Here is a 20350-nt window from a genome sequence, read left to right as displayed (position 1 = left end):
AAATTGGATGGCAAAAAGGAGTCCTTTTTTTGTTATAAGAAAAATATAAAGAAAAGAACTGCACCATAATCAAAAGGATGACCAAAAAATGAAAATTGTTGTAGTCCTATTAGATTATGAATGTCATTATGTAAATCCTATCATATCTTGGATATCTCTTAGACTATACATTATCATATTAGTGTTGTAATCCTATTAGGGTAAGGAATTTACTTTTCATACTACTATAAATAAAGGCACAATAGGTGGCATAACACACATCTCACAATTACACATCTCTCTATTCTCTCTCTATTGCATCCACACTCCTTCTCTCCATCCTTTATAAAGATTTAGTAAATTAAGCCAACAACAAAAATCAATTTCAAATAATAATGATATAGTAATTACTGGCTTAAAATCATGTTCTCTGATTAATTGCATTGTTGAGTATCTTCGATACGGATCAATTGGGCAACGTATATAGTGACTTTTATTTCTTTCAGATATTTAAAAATGATATTATTTCTTTTGTTTTGTGGGTTTTAATGACTAAAAAGGAAAACATTGAACCACGTTCCGTCGATGAATGCCAACGTAGAACCTGGAAACAAGCAATCCAGGTCAAACTTGACTCGCTCGCAAAACGCAAGGTATTTGGACTTATCGTTCCTACACCACCACACGTGAAGCCCATTGGCTACAAGTGGGTTTTCGTGAGGAAGCGTAATGAGAAGAATGAAATAGTGCGATACAAAGCACGCCTTATAGCGCAAGGCTTCTTTGTCGCATCCTAACTCGGGCTCGACTCCGTCATAGCACGATATTGTCCGCTTTGGACCCTGACCACTCCCTCACAGTTTTGTTTTTGGGAACTCACGCGATCAGAACTTCCCAATGGGTCACCCATCATGGGATTGCTCTTGCGCGCTACTCACTGTCTTCAGGTTCCATCGGAACTCCGAAGTTAAACGGTTCGCGCGAGAGCAATCCCAGGATGGGTAACCCTCGGGCCCCGACCACATCCCGGGCTCGATTCCACCGTAGCACAATATTGTCCGCTTTGGGCCCTGACCACGCCCTCACGGTTTTGTTTCTGGGAAATCACACGATAACTTCCCAGTGGGTCGCCCATCCTGGTATTGCTTTCGCGTGAACTCGCTTAACTTCGGAGTTTTGATGGAACCCGAAGCCAGTGAGCTTCCAAAATGCCTCGTGCTAGGTAGAGATGAGAATATACATATAAGACTTACAAGATCCTCACCCTTGGGCGATGTGGGCTATTACACTATCTCAGCGCCCAAGGATTGATTACTAGGAGACGTATTCCCCCATAATAGACGTTATAACGTTCCGCTACCTAATTAGTTTAGTAGTTTCCGAAAAACTGAATATGCAGCTTATGGACGTGGTAACCGCATATCTATATGGGGATCTAGATACAGAAATTTATATGAAAGTTCTAGAAGGACTTCCATTGACTGGTTCAAATAGTTCTAAACCACAGAACTCTTTCTTAATTAGGTTGAGGAGGTCACTCTACGGATTAAAACAATTCGGACGGATATGGTATAACCGTCTGAGTGAATATTTGACAAGTCGGGGTTATGTGAATAACGAACTATGCCCATGCGTGTTCATAAATAAGTCATATTCCGGATTTGCAATCATTGCAGTTTATGTCGATGACATGAACCACATTGGGACTGTCGCAGAGCTTGAGGAAATTGCTACACACTTGAAATCAGAATTTGAGCTAAAGGATCTTGGAAAACTCGATATTGCCTCGGCCTGGAGATTAAGCATTGTTCGGATGGAATCCTAGTACAACAATCGAACTACACCCAAAAGGTGTTATGACGTTTTAATGAAGATAAAGCGAAGCCTTCGAGTACACGTATGGTCGTTCAAACTCTAGATGCTAAACGAAATCCTTTCAGTCCAAAGGAGGATGAGGAAGAGATTTTGGAACCCGAAGTTCCTCACCTAAGTGCAATTGGGGCTTTATTGTACTTGGCTCAATGCACTAGAGCTGACATCTCATTCTCTGTGAATCTATTGGCTAGATACAGCAATACACCCAAATGCAGGCATTGGAATGGTGTTAAAGACATTTTTCGCTACCTCAAAGGTACTACGAATTTGGGTTTGTTCTATACTCGCTAATCTCCAAGTGTTGTCGCCCTCTATGGCCCTCGGAATGATTCTCGCCTTGTTGGTTATGCAGATGCTGAATATCTGTTTGACCCACATAGAGCACGTTATCAACGGGTTATGTCTTTACCGTTGGAGACACCGCTATATCTTGGAAGTCTACCAAGAAAACGCAAGTTGCGACTTCATCTAACCATGCTGAGATTCTCGCCCTACATGAAGCAGCGTGAGTGCTTTTGGCTAAGAGAAGTTATGGAACATATTCGAAGCACTAGTGGTCTTACATCAGTCGTTGACATTCCTACGACGATCTTTGAAGACAATGCAGCATGTATCGAGCAGCTGAAGAAGGGATACATCAAAAGAGACAACACCAAGCACATATTATGAAAGTTCTTTTAATCACACCAACAGCAGCAACATCAGAACATTGAAGTCAAGCAAATCCGTTCCCATGACAACTTGGCCGATCTCTTTACCAAGTTATTGCCCAAGTCTACATTTCAGAAACTCATCCAAGGAATCGGTATGCATAAATTATCTAAGTTGCATCGTTTGTAGTTCTCTTATTTAGAAGTTATGTCTAACTTAAGGGGAGTATCTAGAAGCATACTCACATGATCTTACTGTACTATTTTCCCTATGATTAGAAGCATTTTTTCCACTGGGTTTTTGCTACCTAACGAGGTTTTAATGAGGCACCTATCATGGGATGATCATACTCCGTTGAGTTTACTACCTTCTTCCAGTTTAACGTTTGTTTTAGACATTATGCATACTTCTCACTCGTTTCCTTAGTCTATGGGTTTTCCCCATGCCTTGGGTTTTACCATAACGAGGTTTTGTGAGTTTTACTACAAATGCATACTTCACTTAAATTTGAGACTTGCGATCACCCGTTGTGCCGATGACTTCATCAACTATTCTACCTTATCTGCTGAAGATCTGATGGGATGGTTTGTTGAGTATTTACACACTTAAAGGGGAGTGTTGCAGTCATATTTAGAATATGAATGTGATTGTGTAAATCCTAGGGAATATGGGAAAATATCTTATATTCCTATTAGGATTAGATTATCTATTAAATATTGTAATCCTAAAGGGAAAGGTTTTACCCTTCCTACTACTATAAATAAAGGCACAATGGGGTAATTCAAACACACCTCACAATTAAATCAATCTCTCTTCTCTCTCAATATTGCCGAACCCCTATCTCTCTCTCTAAACCCTAGATCTTTCAATCAAATAGGCCTACAACAAAAATGATATTATTTCTTTTGTTTTGTGGGTTTTAATGACTAAAAAGGAAAGACACGGAGGGTTTAACAAATTAACTTCAATTGTTTGTTTCCTGCCTTTAGCTTTCCTCAAATTAGCTTCCGGTATTTCAAGAGTTTGTTGAGCTTCTTATGGATCAATGTCACTGTCCTTTTTTGCATCATCTACTAAAATTTAGCCCTTCCTCTTTTTGACGTCAAAAGCTTCACCAAATTATATGGACAAAACAAACATGAACAAAAAGAAAACTACGTGTCGTTTTTTATATTTGCCAGAATTTTTACGAAAGCACTTTGTGGCCACTGTCGAGCCAAACCTTGAGTAGATATTGGTCACACTTTTCGGGTGTGCAGACACTTCACGGTCTTTACCCCCAAAAAAATTTTACTTTTTTACATGCGAGATTGTTAATTAGTTTAATTTTTTCATGTTCTTATATCGTTTTGTTGGTTATTTCACAAACGATAAAATTATTTGCCATCGAACAAAAAAGAGTGAGTAAAGGAGAATATGAGAAAAGTAATGAAATTGAGTTGTTTCCAAACTGTGTTTGTATTATGTTGTTTTTTTATTTTAGAAAAAGATGACTAGTTGGTGGCTTTACCACGGTAATCATTCATTTTGGAAGTCGGGAAGACTCACAAAGACATTTTAGCCTCTCTTTGGCCACCTTCGCATGATTAACTAACACAAAAAATCGAACTCATAATGCATCATGTGAAAGTAACTTATATATTATTAGTTGATAATGCTCTAAAACATATAAGAAAGAAATGAGAAAGGACTCCAGAAACCTTAAAAATAAGGTGGACTGGATTTAAGTTTTATTAATTTGGACTCGAACAAAGGACTTCAGTTCCTTAATAGTCCTCCAAAGATTTTCGAACACAATGATCTCATAGTTGATTGGGCCGCTAAAGACCTTGGAAGAATTGAGAACCGAAATGACAAGCTTGTAATTGGTTCCCTCCACTATTTGGAACTGTCCATTAACCAACTTTTGCAACACTAGTTTTTGGTCATGAATCTTGTTGTACTTGGAAATGGCGAACTCTGCGATCTCCCTCAAACGTGGGTCGTTCAGGTTGTCAAAGGGGAAATACCCACCCCTTAGAGGAGGGTACTTGGGAGGGTAAAGCTGCTCTTCTCCTCCTCCTACTCCATACGCGGTGATAGCAACGAAAAGATACAACAAGGCGGTGAGGACTAGGAGGAGGCAATTAGGACAATATATGCTCATTGTTAGTATCTTGTTTGTCTTGAGAAATAAAGAGAAAAGTGAGAGAGAAACAGATGTCACATTAACTTGGAATGCAAACTACTTTTATAGCGAATAACAATTAAATTGGAGGGCAAAAATGAGTCCGTTTTTGTCATAAGAAAAACACAAAGAAAAGAAACGCTACACCATAATTAAGAGGTGAGCAAAAACTCACCTAAAAATGAAAATTAATTTCAAATAATAATGATATCGTAACTACTTGTTTAAAATCAGGTTTTCTAATTAATTGCCTTCTTGAGTATATTTACGAATCTCACTAATTGGGCAACGTATGTAGTGATTTTTATTTCTTTCAAATGTTTCCAAATCATTTTTTTTTCTTTTGTTTTGACGTACGTGGTTGAACTCCGAGCGCCAGCCACCAGGGTGTCTAAAGTCTTGAAGAAGAGTCTTTGATGGAGATCGTACTCAATCAAATTAACCAAAATTCCAAGAGACCAAATTATTTAACGTAGTTATAAAGTCCATTCTGGTGGAGACGCCTTGAGGGTCACTCCAAGCAGAACCAGTTCGCGTTTGTGAATTATTTCTCGATCGTATATTGAATGTAGCCTATAAACATCACGTCTTGAATTTTGTAATGAAGCACAGGTCATCACATATTTGACAAATTAAGCAACCAAATTCTGTTCGAAGTGGGTCATGACTCAGTAATATCATTTGTTTGAATATGTATGGTGTTCCCATCAGTTCCCCTCATGGCCTGTCAAAATATCTACCAATTAAGTTCTTGCATATGAGTAATCTGATTCGGCAACCAATTAATTAGCTGCTTCTAATCAATTATTTGGATCAAGTATTTCCAGATAGAGTAAGAGCATAGAGAAAGAAAGATTAGTTTGTAAAAAAGTAAGCGTTAGCTGAACAAAACCATCCAGGAGTTGTAACGTATATGTGAGTTATAAGCTAGTTTGTTAGAACTATATATTCATTTTTTTTGTACTTAGAATTCTTCTTCTCGTAATTTTGAATAATTTAGAAAATCGTATAAAACATGAAGAATAATGGCAATGATTAACAATTGCATATATAAAATTAAAGTTAGGTAGCAGCTGAATAAACTATTTCTGGCTTTAGACTTTACCCAAGAGAAAAGGATATTGTTTATTACGTAATCATGTTTGAAAACTAAACTGCTTAGATAATGATAAGACGATATCGATCGGTCGAGATTATAAAAGTTCATTAGTCATCCATATAAAAGTTCATTAGTCATCCATGTGATGCATGGGATGGAATCCATCATCCACCATTGGCCTTTACATGAAGATAACGAAAAGGAAATTGGGTGTGTTACTTTTTAATATAAATTTCTTTTCAACCACACTAATACAAGAAAAGTTAACAACAGTTACCAAAATTAGTAGTTATTTTATTGTTGGTGCTAGTGCAATAACGAGGTTGCGAATGAAAATAATTGGTGAAAAGTGACCACACCACAATGTGACTAGTACATTATAATTTGTTTTTTTTTTTAACTTTTTGCTATTTTTTTCTCATTGATAACAACGTTGTTACCAAGCACTCAAGCAGCAACAACTAAATAACTACTCATCTTTGTTATTGTTCACTTTTTTTGTAGTGCAAAGAGGTTCAAGATGGCGTAAAAGAAGTGAGAAATGAGAACTTTTATATATCTTCTACAAATACAAATAATATGTGTGTAGCCAAACTAATACAAAGTTGGGAATCTACTATACAAAGAAAGGATTCGGAATCTAAATATACAAGCATCGATCCCATGCATGCAACGCGCAATTATTGACCTTATACGCTTAGAAGAAAGATTATATATATCTTGTACAAGTACATTGCAAAAGCAAACTCACGCAGTACCGTACCGTACTAAAAACTTTCATTTCATCGAGTGGGCGCCGGCTGTTCATAAACCATTATAGTAACCACCATATGTGACATGAGCTCTAGGGAGGGGTACTCCTCTAGCTGCTGAAAATGCTTCATTCAATTTGGTTGGACGTTCTATAGCCTGATTAAACCTCTGCAAACATCAAAAAATTAACAAAAGTGGGATTAAATTATTATTGGTTCAACTCTAGTACAATTGACAATCCTAAAATGGGGCAAATAAACCTACAACAATGCATTTTGACGCCACACGGAAGATATTATTGTGCATGGTTGAAACATCATGTTGGGTTCAGTAATTTGTAACCAGTCACCATCTTGTTTATATTATATAACTCAGGTCAAGTTTAATGTTTAATGACTAACTGGACATGTTAACGTGTATTAGAAAACTAATCAGATTTGATAAAGAAAATTAATCAAACAAATTTTAATAAGTCAATGTTTTGGACGAGTGCCAATTTTTAATTAACTAAAAGGAAAGGGAAAAAGGAAACAAATTAAGAAATTAAAATAGCACTTATGTAATTAATTGGACTAATTATGTAGCTAAGAGCTAGAAGAAAAATTAAATTTGCTAACCTTGTTGTCATCAGTATAGATCTGGAAGCGATTCTGGTTGTGCTGATACTGTTTGTTCCTCTGATGGGCACCGAAAAAGATAATACAAATGGTAGCAGCAGCAAAACCAAAAGAGCAAATCGCACCGATTCCTGTAAAACTCAGCTTCCAGATGTTGTTGCTGTTGTTGTTGTTGTTGCTGTTATTGATCTCTTTGGTATCTTCTGATGACTCCAACAAGCTGTTTTGGTCAACAACTTTCGTCCTTGGAGAGGTGATTTCTTGACCTAAATTTTCATCAAACTGAAACTTATCAGTTTGTTGATGCATAAACTTGGGTGATTTGCAGGTGGGAGACTTTGGGGAGTCCAATATTTTCATGTCGGCAAATTCATTTTCCCAAGTTTTCTTGAAGTAAACTTGGGACAGTTGTGTGTCTTGATCCACTTGGGAGACTTTGATTACTTGTTTTTCTTCTTGTTCTTCTTGTGGGAGTGATGAGGCCTTGCAAAAGCTTGGAGGTAGTTCCAGTTGAATTGGAACAGGAACAAGCCTTGAATCAATCCCAGCTGGCGACGCCGATGGCGGTGGTGTTGGCGGTTGTGGTGGTGGTGTCTCGTGAATGACTTTTGACCTAGAACTGGGTGATGGGATTATGAAGTAGTTCATGTTGAAAACACTTTTTGAATTATCAGAAGAGTTGTATCGCTTGCTTGAGAAAATCCTCTTGTCCGCACTCTCTTCATGGAAATCAAGAAACGCATCGTCAGGGAGGTATTCCCACTCATCAAGATCCATCTCGTTTCCAAACAAGAACAAAAAATGAAATATTTTGTGATCAATGAATTTAGACGATCAAAAAAGGAGAAGGGTGTTTCATCTATATAAAATAAAATCGGGAAATATTTTTCAAAGTTGGGTACTGGTAATGTTGAATAATAATTGAATCAAAGAAGGTGGCTTTCATGGAGTTTTGTGGGGAGATTCTAACTGTACATGGGATGGATTGTGTCTTGTTGCCCTTGGAGTGAAAGATTCATCCACCATTCAGCAAGCAAGATATCTAACACGGTTTGAGTGAAGGGCGTGCTTATCCTTTCTAATAGTGACAAAGAGAAAGGATGCATGGTGCTCCTAAAGGGGACCCACCAGAGAGAGAAAGCAAGGTTTGCCTTGCCAGATGGGTTCGGTTTATATTTCTTTTCAATTGTTAATGGCTTTATTTTAAGTGTAAAGTTTGATTACTATTGTGTAACTTGGGTTAGAGGTTAATTAATGTTCAAGGACCAAAGGTTCTTTCTTTTGATCCTCCCTCCATGTGAAAGTTGCACACTTTCTGCTCAAGAGAAAGGAAATTAGAACTGTCGGTTGCTTGTTTGAGTTTGCTTTGGATGACAATGATGCAAAAGCAAAAAGTTAAAAAACACCAAGCAAAGGGAGGGCCGTACAACTGTCCATCTGATGGAATCTTTATTATTGGTTTCTTTTCTTTCTTAAGAAATGTTGAGGAGACTCTTTCAAAGTGAAATTGTTTTTGAATCAATGAAGAACGATCGAGTTTTACCATGTTCAGAATCTTCTTCTGGCTAGGTGTGGTGGGTTAACTTGTCGGCACGGTAAGCATGCTTCATGTGATGACGGTAATTCTTATTTACGCTTCTGAGTTGTTTTAGAGTTGTGGTTGATATTGCTCATGTAAACCGGAGAATACTATTCAATATTATTCACACGATGCAAGGCCTCAAATTTCTTATTGTACCAATTAGGATTAGGTGAAGAGCTTTAATCGAAGAATGCGAGACTTGGCGACGTTTCCGTCGAGAATGATTTTGAATATGTCGAAGAATTTGAATATTATCATAATTTTACAACTCAACAGACTTGGGCATTAAGGAAATTTGTTCTTACAAATACAAGAGGATTTGCAATGAGAAAAACCCCCTTCAACCCAACAAATAACTCAAATTCTCAACGTGAAAACCCTTGCTCTACACTAAACCCTTCTCACACCTCAGTCAACTCATTTTCAGTTTGGATGAGTAAACAACAATGGTGCTGTAGAATCAAGCAACATAGGAGCACATTCAGTTTGGATAAGTAAACAATACTACTTTTGGATTGGTTGATTATCTTCCAAGTCTTGGTTGACGAAGAATTCTTAATTTCGCCCAAAGAAGTCACTTCATTAGCTTCCCATTGAAGTGGAGTGCTCTATGACTGGTTAATCTTATGTGCATTTGCAGTTCGACATTCACACGACTTAACCACATTCACCATTAAAACGCTTCTCCCCTTTGATTACCTTTGTCGTTACAGCTTGATATCAGTTCAACGCACGCTGAACTCGATGCAGACAATCTTGACCTTCATAGTGAATTAGACAACCTAGCCACCTTCAGGTTCTAGAACAAGGCTAAGACGCGTTCCTTCCTCAACCGTAGTTGCTCAAGTGCATAAGTCAACAACAAATCCGACACCACTACCACACTATTCTACTCGTCCAACCGAACTCGGTTGCGAATTGGCACGCCGGCACTCACCAAAAAGACATTAGGTCATAGTTAACAGCTGCAAACGTAACGTCGTGGCGGAGACGGTCAATGATGAAGCAGAGTTCTTTGTGTGGGCAAGTCGTTCGATATGGAATGTGATGTTTAACCAACACGTCGTGGATTACATTAGGCAAATTAAGAATGCCCAAAAAATGCAGAGCTCCTTACTCAACAAGCACTCAATATGCCCAACTATTATCTGGAACATGATAATTAGTGAAAGCAAGATTATGGTCATGAACAATGAAACTTGTATAACCCCATACAGGTTCCGTCAGATGACGATTAATTTACAAACAGAAAGCTATTCTCAAATTTACAATGCTTGTTTGTTTTCACCAAAAAAAACTCAACTCAAAGGAGGACAGCTTCAGCTATCATCACTACCAGTAAAAATAAGAGGAAAAGAAAGAGAGAGGACTACCTGCCCCGAGAGCATCACAGCAGATTATGATCGATGATACACGTTAGTTGGAGATTTATACGCAAGTTTGTCTTGTGCAAGATTTTAAGTACTGCATTTAAGATGACATGACAATGACGATGATCGAGCAGATGAAGATTCGCCCAAGGAGACAGAAGTTAGGGAAGAAGCCCAAACCCTGGCGTTCTTTGCTCCCTCGTGGAAGTTCCTCGTCTTGCATAATCTCAGCTTGGTCCAAATCCTCCTAACGTCAACCATGGGGAGGATACGCCCCATAATTTGACTCGTCTCCCCAAATATTCCCAAGTTAAAATGGGGAACGTATAGGACCCAGAAAGCTTGGAGGCGAGTCAATACCTTTGGGAATGTATACAGAATCACCCTCAAACAGAGAAACAATATGGCAAAAGCTAAGTAGGGTTCCCTCCTTGATATCTCCCTGAGTGACATGTTACTCATTGACTGGATTAAAGATTTTTCACGAATGTTTAAGCTGACTATTTGATCGCCATCAAAATATTGAACTGGTTTAAGTCCTGAAAGACACAAGGCATCAAGAACACATGCGGTAACAAATAGTGCAAAAAGTGGAAGAAGGAAAAGAATACAATAGGTAAGCTTCCTACTGCACGTGCATAAATATTATTCAATTTAAGAAAATTTTACCTGTGGTTTTCTGGTAAAACTGTGCAAGCAAGGAGAGACTTTTTGGACCATGATAACGCACCCTTGATGTCTGATTGACTATTAAAATCGAAGGGAAGCTATGTATTCCATATCTTGAGAACACACTGCAATACAACACAGCAAAGGCAGGTAAGGCAGCATGACGATGTAGCTAATGTTTTCAAAGAACAGATAATATTGTAACTTTCTTGCATCCCATAAATATCTTACGGTAAATATCTCCTCCATTGCTGGAAGCGGTATAGTAATAACTATAAGAAAATGAACAAATTGCCTTCCAAGGCCATGAATATTATGCAGTTTAAACTAGAACAAATCTGTAGAATTTTCTTTGACAATTAGATTACAAAACATTATGAACGCACAGATTTTTTTTAAGAAACAAACAAAATACTCAGTAAATTTACACAGTTACACTTATATTTTCTTTTTCCTGAAATGAATGTTTGGCCTACAACATTAATAATTTAGCTTACCACATATACAAATGCAATCTTACACGAAAATTAGATAGAGGACAAAAGTACACCAAGTTAAGCTTACCTTGGCAGGGCTGAAGATTGCTCAATGGCCAAATGTTCTACTTGAGGGAACATGAAGCTGAGCTTTTCAAATGTAGGATACATTATGCGTGAAAATGGGCACCAGGAAGCATAAAAGAGCACTGCTGCATAATCAGTCCTCTGTTGCGATGCCAAAGCTCTGTCTAGGAAGTTTCCATCCACCTGCAGAAATAAAAATAATAAGCAACAACATTCAGAAGTCTCCATTTTTTACAAGGAACAAGAATGTCATGCTGTTGTATTCTTTCAAAACAATGTCATACTACCATCAACTGATTATTATGACTCAATAAAATAATGTAATGGTAAAAATATGATAAAGATTGAAAAACGGATCCCCGTTGCATTTAAAAGATGGATCATTTACTGTTCAAACGGATCCCCGTTGTTTTTCCCCAAGGCACTGTATCCAAACTCTAAATTCAACTTACAAAAGCAGCAAACCTCGTTTACATCCCCTGGATCGAAAAGTAAAACATCTAACAATGAATATGCACTCCAAATTCTTAAGGTTTGCGGTTTTCATTCTAATACAGAAAACACTGTAAAGATTAATGGCACTTGCTGAGATGCATCCTTAGTCAACAACAAAATTCCTGACCATATTTCTAATAAATATCGAGTCGCTTTGGTACCTAGAATTTAGTCTTTTCCATAGATATTCAGGCACTGCTATGACCATGTGTACATAACCAGCCCCTATTTCTTCATATCACCACCACAATACTCTTTTTGGATCCCCCAAAACACTTTACTTTAGCGGAACCAGCAATCTATATCCCTATCCCTAACACCTTGTTTCAAGACTATCGTGCAGCAGTTTTCACTTAAGACTATCAACCTCTAATCAACTTTACATATTATATTTATACATCATAATCACTTTCATTGTACATAAACTTTTCAGCAATAATATAAACAATTAACAGCCAGTGTTTCACAACCTCTAAAAAATAAGATGCTCTGATAAAAGGACAACAAAGGCATTCCAAATGTACTAAAACCACTGTAAGAGAATGCACTACCCAAGTTCCTTATGTGCCACAAAATCATAAGTTACCGAGAGAGATCACCACATGACTTTAAGATTAATTTAATGTTGTAATGCTAACATTCTCACCAAATGTAGAAGCATACATGATCACAAAGTTCAACACATTAAGTTTGGTAAAATGGTCCAAACATTACGTCTAACTAAAGTAACCAACTTTCTTCTTCGCCTTTTAATTTGGGTGAACAATAAATTTAATTTTGTTTTATTTTTTTTAATGAATATACAATCTGAAAACACGAGTCCCTTATATGAAGCTAGTTCTAGTTTAACCTATAGTGTGGCTGAGGATTGGTAGGTAAAAGGGGGAATGAAACAACTGCTGCATTTAATGCCAAATTAGAGAGAGTTTCGGTGCAAGGCAATAGTCTTGTTTTGATGCAACCCCAAAATGATCCTATACATACACGATGTTCATATCGTTTGTCTGTAGGATTAATCATACAATGCACCAACTTGAACCATAGCCACACGCGACGACACACCCTACTTGTTGTAACTTATAACATTTGCCAAGCTTCTAGCTCCATCATGCAGCATAGCACGTTTTCCACCAAAACCCACCATTTACCTAAAACTATCTCAGCAGATTCTTCAAAGCAGCAAAACATATATGTAAGCACAAAAAATAATAGCTTACTCATACAAAGATTTACTTCATACCAAGCCTCTTCACCGGATAACGCAATACTAACACCGCACTCGTGGAGTGACTGGACAGAAACGCTATCTAATAGGCGACCTAGCACTTTGACGGAGTTATATAACTTATATTCCCTTAAAGCCAATACATATTTGTATATTTCAGTAACAAAGCTATCTCAAATGTCTATCTTAATTTTCTTTCTTTAGCTCGTTGATCACAAATTCAGAAACTTAAGGAATTTCATCATTCCAACAAAGACAAAATACATGGCATACGAAGTTTATCTGTAATCGTATTTCATCATTCTAACAAAGAAACAATGCATGGCATAACAACCATCATCTTGCAATTAAAACCTCGAAAACTGAAGAAATTGGATTCAGACATCACCAACCCATAGAAAGGAAAAAGAGATTTCCAATATTCAACAAAGTCAACAACGAAAGAAACAGTAATTTAACAAATAAATGAATAATTAACGAGTTATGTAAGAAATTGGAAGGGTAAATCGTACCTTGAGGGGTGGGTGGGGGGAGATCGAGATAGGGCATTGAGATTGAAGGCCGTATCGGAAGAAATCGGAGTCGTGAGGGCATAGAACAGAAGACGAAGAAACTAATCGTAGCGAAGTTGCCAAGGCAGCGATATACAACAAGATTACAGATTTATCCATAGACGATGAACAACAAAAACCAGTCGAAGGTGAGAGAAGGGCAAAATTGGAAAAAATGAAAAATGGGTATGAGTTTTTATGAGAAGCAAAATCTGGGGTTAGAAGAAATGCAGGAAAAGATAAGGGTACGAAATTTTGGGGTTGGAGTTGGTGGTGGTGGTGACTGGTGTTGGAATTTTACCCGCATTCCTTCTTCTAACAAAAATATCTTGGAAAAAAAAAAAAACCAGAGAGAGGAAATGTAGCTCTCAAAATTGAAAATTCTCTGTATCCTCCTTCCTCCACGCGGCGGCGGCCTCGTTTGTGAATAAAAATGGTGCTCAAAATTAAAACCAGACTAGTCAGATAATATATTTATAAAAAAAATACGTTAGAGTCAATTACATTTTTAATAATTAAATAGAACCAATTAAATTATTAATAGGGAGACTTTGGATGCGGTCCCTAGTTATGAACAGTCTTTGACTGAAACCTTGTTGGTTTTCAATTTTTGATCCAAGTCCCTGAAATTAATTGATGATTTATTTCTATGTACGTTACTATATTTTTTAAATTAAAAATTAAAATTTATAGTTGTTTATAGTAATGAGATTTTAAATAAAAAACCATAATTTGTGGGATTAAAAATATTAAAATATAAATATACTGTGTGTGTGTGTGTAAACATGGGTACATTCATAAAAAATAACCAAAAAATTATTGTATCAAAACATGGGTACATTTAGCAAAAATAAAAATGGGTACAAATAAATAAAAAAATATGGGTACAATACAAATAAAACTTTAAAAAAATATGGGCACAAAAAGAAATTAATATATGGGTACAAATTAAAACTGAAAGGAAAATTGGTACAAATTAAAAAAGGGTTGCAAATTAAAAAAGGGTACAAACTAAAAATAAAAATATATGATAAAAAATTTAGCCATAAATATAAATATACTAATTGTAACATTTTTAATATTAAATGAATATATTTAGAAATAAAAAATATTTTATTATTGAAATAATTAATGATATTATTAATACAAAGGACCTTGATCAAAAATTGAAAAGTAATAAGGTTTTAATCAATAGAGTAGTAAAAATAAGGATGAAAACCTAATTACTCCTTATTAATATCTTGAGATTTATGTTTATAATATATTTTTTCTCTATCAAGTATTGAATATGGAAAGTCTATGAGTTTTATTTTTTTCCTCAACAAATGATGTTATGTACGTTACGGGAGTGAGAGAATATGCTAAATTTCACAATAAAATTAACAATAATGTGGTTCAAAGTGACCTATAGTCTGCTTTTTTAACAACTAAAAATATAAAAAATACAAGTTTTGAAATTTCTACAAAATAAAAGTTGAAAGTTCAAGAGATATTACCGTGACACTGTTGAAATGTCTCACATTGACCATATCAATGACAAAATAAGAGTTTAAATACCATAATCCTACTACAACCAATACCGAGGCCTTTTGTGATAAAACTTCACACCTGACGGATTGTGCAGGTGGTAATTATCAAGTTGGGGACAATATCGGTGTTGTTGAAAGTGGGCCGTATGCGTCTCTCTGATAATTCTACATGGTATCAGAGCCAAAGAGCGGGCCCGTACTGTACTGCCACCTGATGAGTGGGTCCCCTTGGCCCTGCGCGATGATGGTGGGTCCCTTGGCCCTGCGTGTAAGGTGAGTCCCCTTGGCTCCACGTGGTTGTCGATGTGTGGATCTCCCACGTGTAACCCAAGTGGTATCAAAGCCAAAGAGCGGGCTCGTACTGTACTGCCACGTGATGGGTGGGTCCCCTTGGCCTCGCGCGATGATGGTGGGTCCCTTGGCCCTACGTGTAAGGTGAGTCCCCTTGGCTCCACGTGATTGTCGATGTGTGGATCTCCCACGTGTGACCCACTAATTGGGTCTCACGTGAGGAGGCGTGTTGAAATGTCCCACATTGACCGTATCAATGACAAAATAAGAGTTTAAATACCATAATCCTACTCCAACCAATACCGAGGCCTTTTGTGATAAAACCTCACACCTGACGGATTGTGTAGGTGGTAATTATCAAGTTGGGGACAACATCGGTGTTCTTGAAAGTGGGCCGTATGGCCTGTTTCTCTGATAATTCTACAAACACTTGGGAAAAAACCCCTTTATTAAAATTAGTTGTAAATTTCTTGGAATCTCTTTTTGGATTCAAAATCGTAGTGTAATATTTAAAAAAAAAAAAAGTTTTGTGTGGAGAGTATAATTGTATTTTCATGCATTTTTTTGGTTGCAAGGAGACACTCTTAATAATAGTAAGTTAAGTTGTAAATTTCTTGGAATCTCTTTTCGGATTCAAAATCGTAGTGTAATATTTAAAAAAAAAAAAGTTTTGTGTGGAGAGTATAATTGTATTTTCATGCATTTTTTTGGTTGCAAGGAGATACTCTTAATAATAGTAAGTTAATACTGATTTGTACTGATGTGCTTTTATAAAAAGTGGGTATAAAAAAAATTGAGCTAAAAAAAGTATTTGGTAAATACTTAAAAATAGCTTATTTTCACAATTTTAGGTGAAAAAAAGCTGAAAACATGAAGCAGCAAAAATAAATTTTTTCTCACAGAACAATAGAATCAGTTTTTTTTTCTTCAAAGCACAGCAATATCAAAGCAGCGCTAAGTCCAACCCGAAATCCAATTGCGGGTAATTGAAATTGAGCCCAATACCATGTCATAAAAAAAAGCCCGAAACAAGAAGCAGCAGCCGCGTTTCTCTTCTTCTTCTTCCTTCACTTCATACGGTGTTCTTCCGTTGTTGCTGTGCGTTGCAGAGAGAGAGAGAGAGAGGAGAGAGAGGAGAGAGGGAGAGAGAGAAGAGAAGAGAAAGACGGAATTAGGGCTTTTGGGGAGGATGGAGTTGATAGCAGAAAAGGAGTCGAACCACAACAACAATGAGAACAACAGCAACAACGTCACCAGTTACGCGCAAGCACTCTTAGACTCTCACGATAATCATCCCAACGAATCCGATGAAGTTCGTGAACGTCATGCTCGCGACCTCAAAGCTGGCCTCCATCCTCTCAAGGTCTTCTCTCTCTCTCTCTCCCTCTCTCTATATATGTGTGTGTGTATAGGGTTTAGATTGATTGACCAAGATTTGTTCATCTAGATAAAGTTGTGGTCTTTCATTAGTGAATTTCTGCCCAATGAGCTGAATTTATTATGATTAGACTGTTAATCTTCTAAGTTGCGCTGAATGAGTTGGCTTGCTGCAGATTTATCCATCTTTGAGTCAGTTTATTTTGATCTCCGTCTTTTGTTCTCGTCAGTTTTGTAAACGATGCCGGGTTTCGTTGGATTCGCTTTGTCTACTGTGGGTCTTTCACATGCCCAAATTGTGTTCCTCCATTTTTTGTTTGAAATTCAAGTTCCAATTGGTAATCTTTGTGTCCTTGTAGCACTTATTTTTGTTATGTTTTTATCATTAGCACAAGTTCGTATTTTGGTACACTCGCCGAACTCCAGGAATCCGGAGCCAGACATCATATGAAGACAATATAAAGAAAATAGTCGACTTCAGTACGGTATAACATCTACCTTAATTTCTGCCGGAGGAAATGTGATTGAGTCTAATCGTTTCTTTTTATTGACTTCTTGTTGCTTGGATAACATAAGGTTGAAGGTTTTTGGGTCAGTTATTGCCACCTAGCCCGACCTTCTTCTTTGCCTAGTCCAACAGACTTGCATCTTTTCAAGGATGGAATTCGCCCTCTCTGGGAGGTAAATATCTGAAACCTCACTTTCATTTTCCTCTTTCTAATCACTGGCTAGTTTTGCTTCTTATTCCTTCTTACAGAATGCAAGTGTTCAGAGATTTTAAACTTTTTAAATGACAGAAATAGTGTGAATTTTTTTGTTTTTCAGGACTCTGCTAATTGCAACGGTGGCAAATGGATAATACGAATCAAAAAGGCTGTGTCGGGCCGTTTTTGGGAGGACCTGGTAAGGATAAGAACTGGAATTTATCTATTTGTTTTGGTCTTGTGCAATTTCCAGGCCATACTATCAGTTGATGGTGTTATTTCATTTTTAAAATGCCGAGTTTTGAAAAAATTATCCTACTGAAAGCTTAAGTGGCTTCTAGTAGGAAATTCTCACATTTTCTAAACTTTTGGAAGAGTTGTCTATTTTTCCTATACATGTTGCCTTTCTCAAGATTTATGCCTGCAATACACAGTAATCATGATTATTGGCAAATTATAGTATTCCATCTTTTGTTTTGTGTGCTACAGAATTTGTTTGAATTACCTTGTTGCATATACATTTGACATGAAGTGAAAGTTCTGTAAAAGGGAAAGTGTGACTAATTTATCAAGGTTAAGGGTGTCAGTATAACTTATTATTCTGCATTGCATCTGTTTTACTATAGTTCTTTTCTTACCAACTGTAGGGATGAAAAATAGATACTGTGAATACATCGGTAGTCCAGATTTATCAAAGTATTGGTGAAAACATATAGTAAAAGTTACAAAAATGCAGCTTTTGTAAAAATACATAAATTTTGAATGAAGCTTTAGGAGATGCTAATTAATGCACTGATTATACTTGTAGGCTCTGTATATCCATATATGTTGAGCTCAACAGGATCAAGAAGCCTACGGAGGACTAAGATTTTGGTGAATATTCATCAAATTTGTGGTCCTCTTTCACTGCTATGCTGGGAAATTTTTTTGCCTCAGCGTTGACATATACTGATACTTCTCTTTATCTCGGTGTCATATGGCCTAAATGTCAGTGATACCTTTGAAGAATATATCATCCACCCCATATGGTTGGTAGCACCCTAAAAAGTCTGAAATTTGAAAGATTGGCTTCACCTGGATATACACAACTAACTTCGAATCCATACAGGTTTTATTACCTGGTTTGCCAAAAAGAAACCATATGTTTTTCTTAGAGTTGCTTATCTTGGCTCGGACCTATTAAGGCGTTAAATTTACAGTTCTTGGTTGTGGAATATTAAATGGGAATTTAATTACGAATTACCACAATGGAGTTCACTTATTAGTCCAACTCTTACAAGTAATGCATTTTTTTTGTCCTTGTTGAGACTTAATGCATTTTTTTTGTCCTTGTTGAGACCCTCTTTAGAATAGATGTTAGCCATGTAGCAATTTGGAAGCTGTTTTTGTATTTTCTGCCAGGTTTCAAAGTATTTGCACTGATGTGCTCGTAATGAAGTAGGGGTTTATTTTTAATTTGGCTAATAAGTTACTTTCTGGATTAGGTAACTTAAAATACTACACTGCGTTCTCTATTCATTGGTACTTTGTCTCATTGATTTTGTTGAGTAATGAAAATCTTTCTGCAATTCAAGTGATGCCTTCCAATTGTTTTTTACTGGTCTAAGAAGGCGTATTCTGGCAGCTTCAGGTGCGTGGTCCTGTTTGGCAGGATCCCAGATCGTAAGAACAGCATTTTACACTTTTATGGCAATGGGTTGATACTTTTAGGTTTAGGTTTTAACTCTTGGGGGTGGTTTGTCACCCAGAACCTTAGCATTAAAGCCTAAACCCTGAATCACACATGTTGGCATCTTTTCTGAAGTACGCTTCCTAATCTCTGGATGTTGTCTGAATGGAGCCTATAGAAGTATATACAAATGCCTGGACATGCTTGACATATTATTGCACATACATGTGTTTATATGAGAGTGTTTCTGTTATGGTGTTTTACTGCTAATTTAATGTGGCTTTCTCTTATGTTTTCTAAATTGAGATATTTGGGGGTGGGGATTGGGGGTATTTGAACATAGTATGTCCTCGGTAGAAGAGAGATGTGTATACTAGAACTTATTTCTGCGCCTACTTACATGTTATGCACAGGTTCTTGCCTTGGTGGGTGACCAGCTTGATTATGGAGAGAACATATGTGGTGCGGTACTAAGCATCAGATTCAATGAGGATATATTGAGTGTCTGGAACCGGAATGCTTCTGATCATCAGGTTGGTAATTTATAGCAATTTGCTGCTTTTGTGACTAGTCTTTCTGTGTGTGTGTAGCGTAATCTGTTGACCTTGCTTTTGTTGACCAGGCTGTAATGGCTTTAAGAGATGCGATCAAGCGGAACTTGAAGCTTCCACACAGCTATCTCATGGAATACAAGCCACATGATGCTTCGCTGCGCGACAATTCATCTTACAGAAACACATGGTTGAGGGGCTAGATTGATGCCACCAGATAAGAGCACTAGTTTCAGAAAAGCTTTCTGGAAGGCGATTGATGCACAAGCCACGACCAGAATCGGTAAAATTCTTGCATGGCGAAAAGGAGATGTGCAAAGTCTGGAGACATTATAATTGGTGGCAATCTGTACCTGAGTATATCTGTACCAAATTAACTTACTGATGGATTATCAAACAAATTACCGGCTTTATCAAATAGATCTTTCCAATTTGCCATTGTTGTGCGTGGTTCCTTTAATTTGTCTACGTCCAATTTATGGGAGCATTTTTGCTCCCCACAATAAACTATGGTGTATGTTTTCCATCACCTTCAAAGCTTGACATCTGTCCACTAGCATAACTATGGTTAAATATTTATTTAAAATAATAAAAAATTAAAATGCTCCTCATCCAATGTGTTAAAAACCCCGC

General features: G+C 37.0%; 4 protein-coding genes across 4 annotated transcripts; 1 reads left to right on the top strand and 3 right to left on the bottom strand.

Moving 5' to 3' along the window:
* Positions 1 to 4228: 4228 nt before the first annotated feature.
* Positions 4229 to 4651, bottom strand: LOC126600338 (cysteine proteinase inhibitor 1-like). Its single transcript, XM_050266921.1, has one exon. The coding sequence runs from the start codon at positions 4649 to 4651 to the stop codon at positions 4229 to 4231; it is 423 nt and encodes a 140-aa protein (XP_050122878.1).
* Positions 4652 to 6306: 1655 nt separating this feature from the next.
* On the bottom strand, positions 6307 to 8185 carry LOC126601001 (uncharacterized). The gene is made up of 2 exons (XM_050267711.1): positions 7142 to 8185; positions 6307 to 6692 (listed from the first exon to the last, which is right to left on the bottom strand). The coding sequence occupies exons 1-2, from the start codon at positions 7916 to 7918 to the stop codon at positions 6576 to 6578; spliced, it is 894 nt and encodes a 297-aa protein (XP_050123668.1). The 5' UTR covers positions 7919 to 8185; the 3' UTR covers positions 6307 to 6575.
* Positions 8186 to 9900: 1715 nt separating this feature from the next.
* On the bottom strand, positions 9901 to 14048 carry LOC126601000 (5'-adenylylsulfate reductase-like 5). Its single transcript, XM_050267710.1, has 4 exons — positions 13558 to 14048; positions 11327 to 11508; positions 10763 to 10887; positions 9901 to 10632 (listed from the first exon to the last, which is right to left on the bottom strand). The coding sequence occupies exons 1-4, from the start codon at positions 13714 to 13716 to the stop codon at positions 10181 to 10183; spliced, it is 918 nt and encodes a 305-aa protein (XP_050123667.1). The 5' UTR covers positions 13717 to 14048; the 3' UTR covers positions 9901 to 10180.
* Positions 14049 to 16462: 2414 nt separating this feature from the next.
* Positions 16463 to 20148, top strand: LOC126601004 (eukaryotic translation initiation factor NCBP-like). Its single transcript, XM_050267714.1, has 6 exons — positions 16463 to 16779; positions 17183 to 17278; positions 17370 to 17474; positions 17619 to 17696; positions 19580 to 19699; positions 19789 to 20148. Exons 1-6 carry the CDS (start codon positions 16606 to 16608, stop codon positions 19918 to 19920), a joined length of 705 nt encoding a protein of 234 aa, XP_050123671.1. The 5' UTR covers positions 16463 to 16605; the 3' UTR covers positions 19921 to 20148.
* The last annotated feature ends 202 nt before the right edge of the window (positions 20149 to 20350 follow it).

This window comes from Malus sylvestris, chromosome 14, assembly GCF_916048215.2.
Source record: "Malus sylvestris chromosome 14, drMalSylv7.2, whole genome shotgun sequence".
In the NCBI taxonomy this organism is placed as follows: domain Eukaryota; kingdom Viridiplantae; phylum Streptophyta; class Magnoliopsida; order Rosales; family Rosaceae; genus Malus; species Malus sylvestris.
The sequence above is the reverse complement of the archived record's forward strand: the minus strand, read 5'-3'. Positions and strand labels throughout refer to the sequence as shown.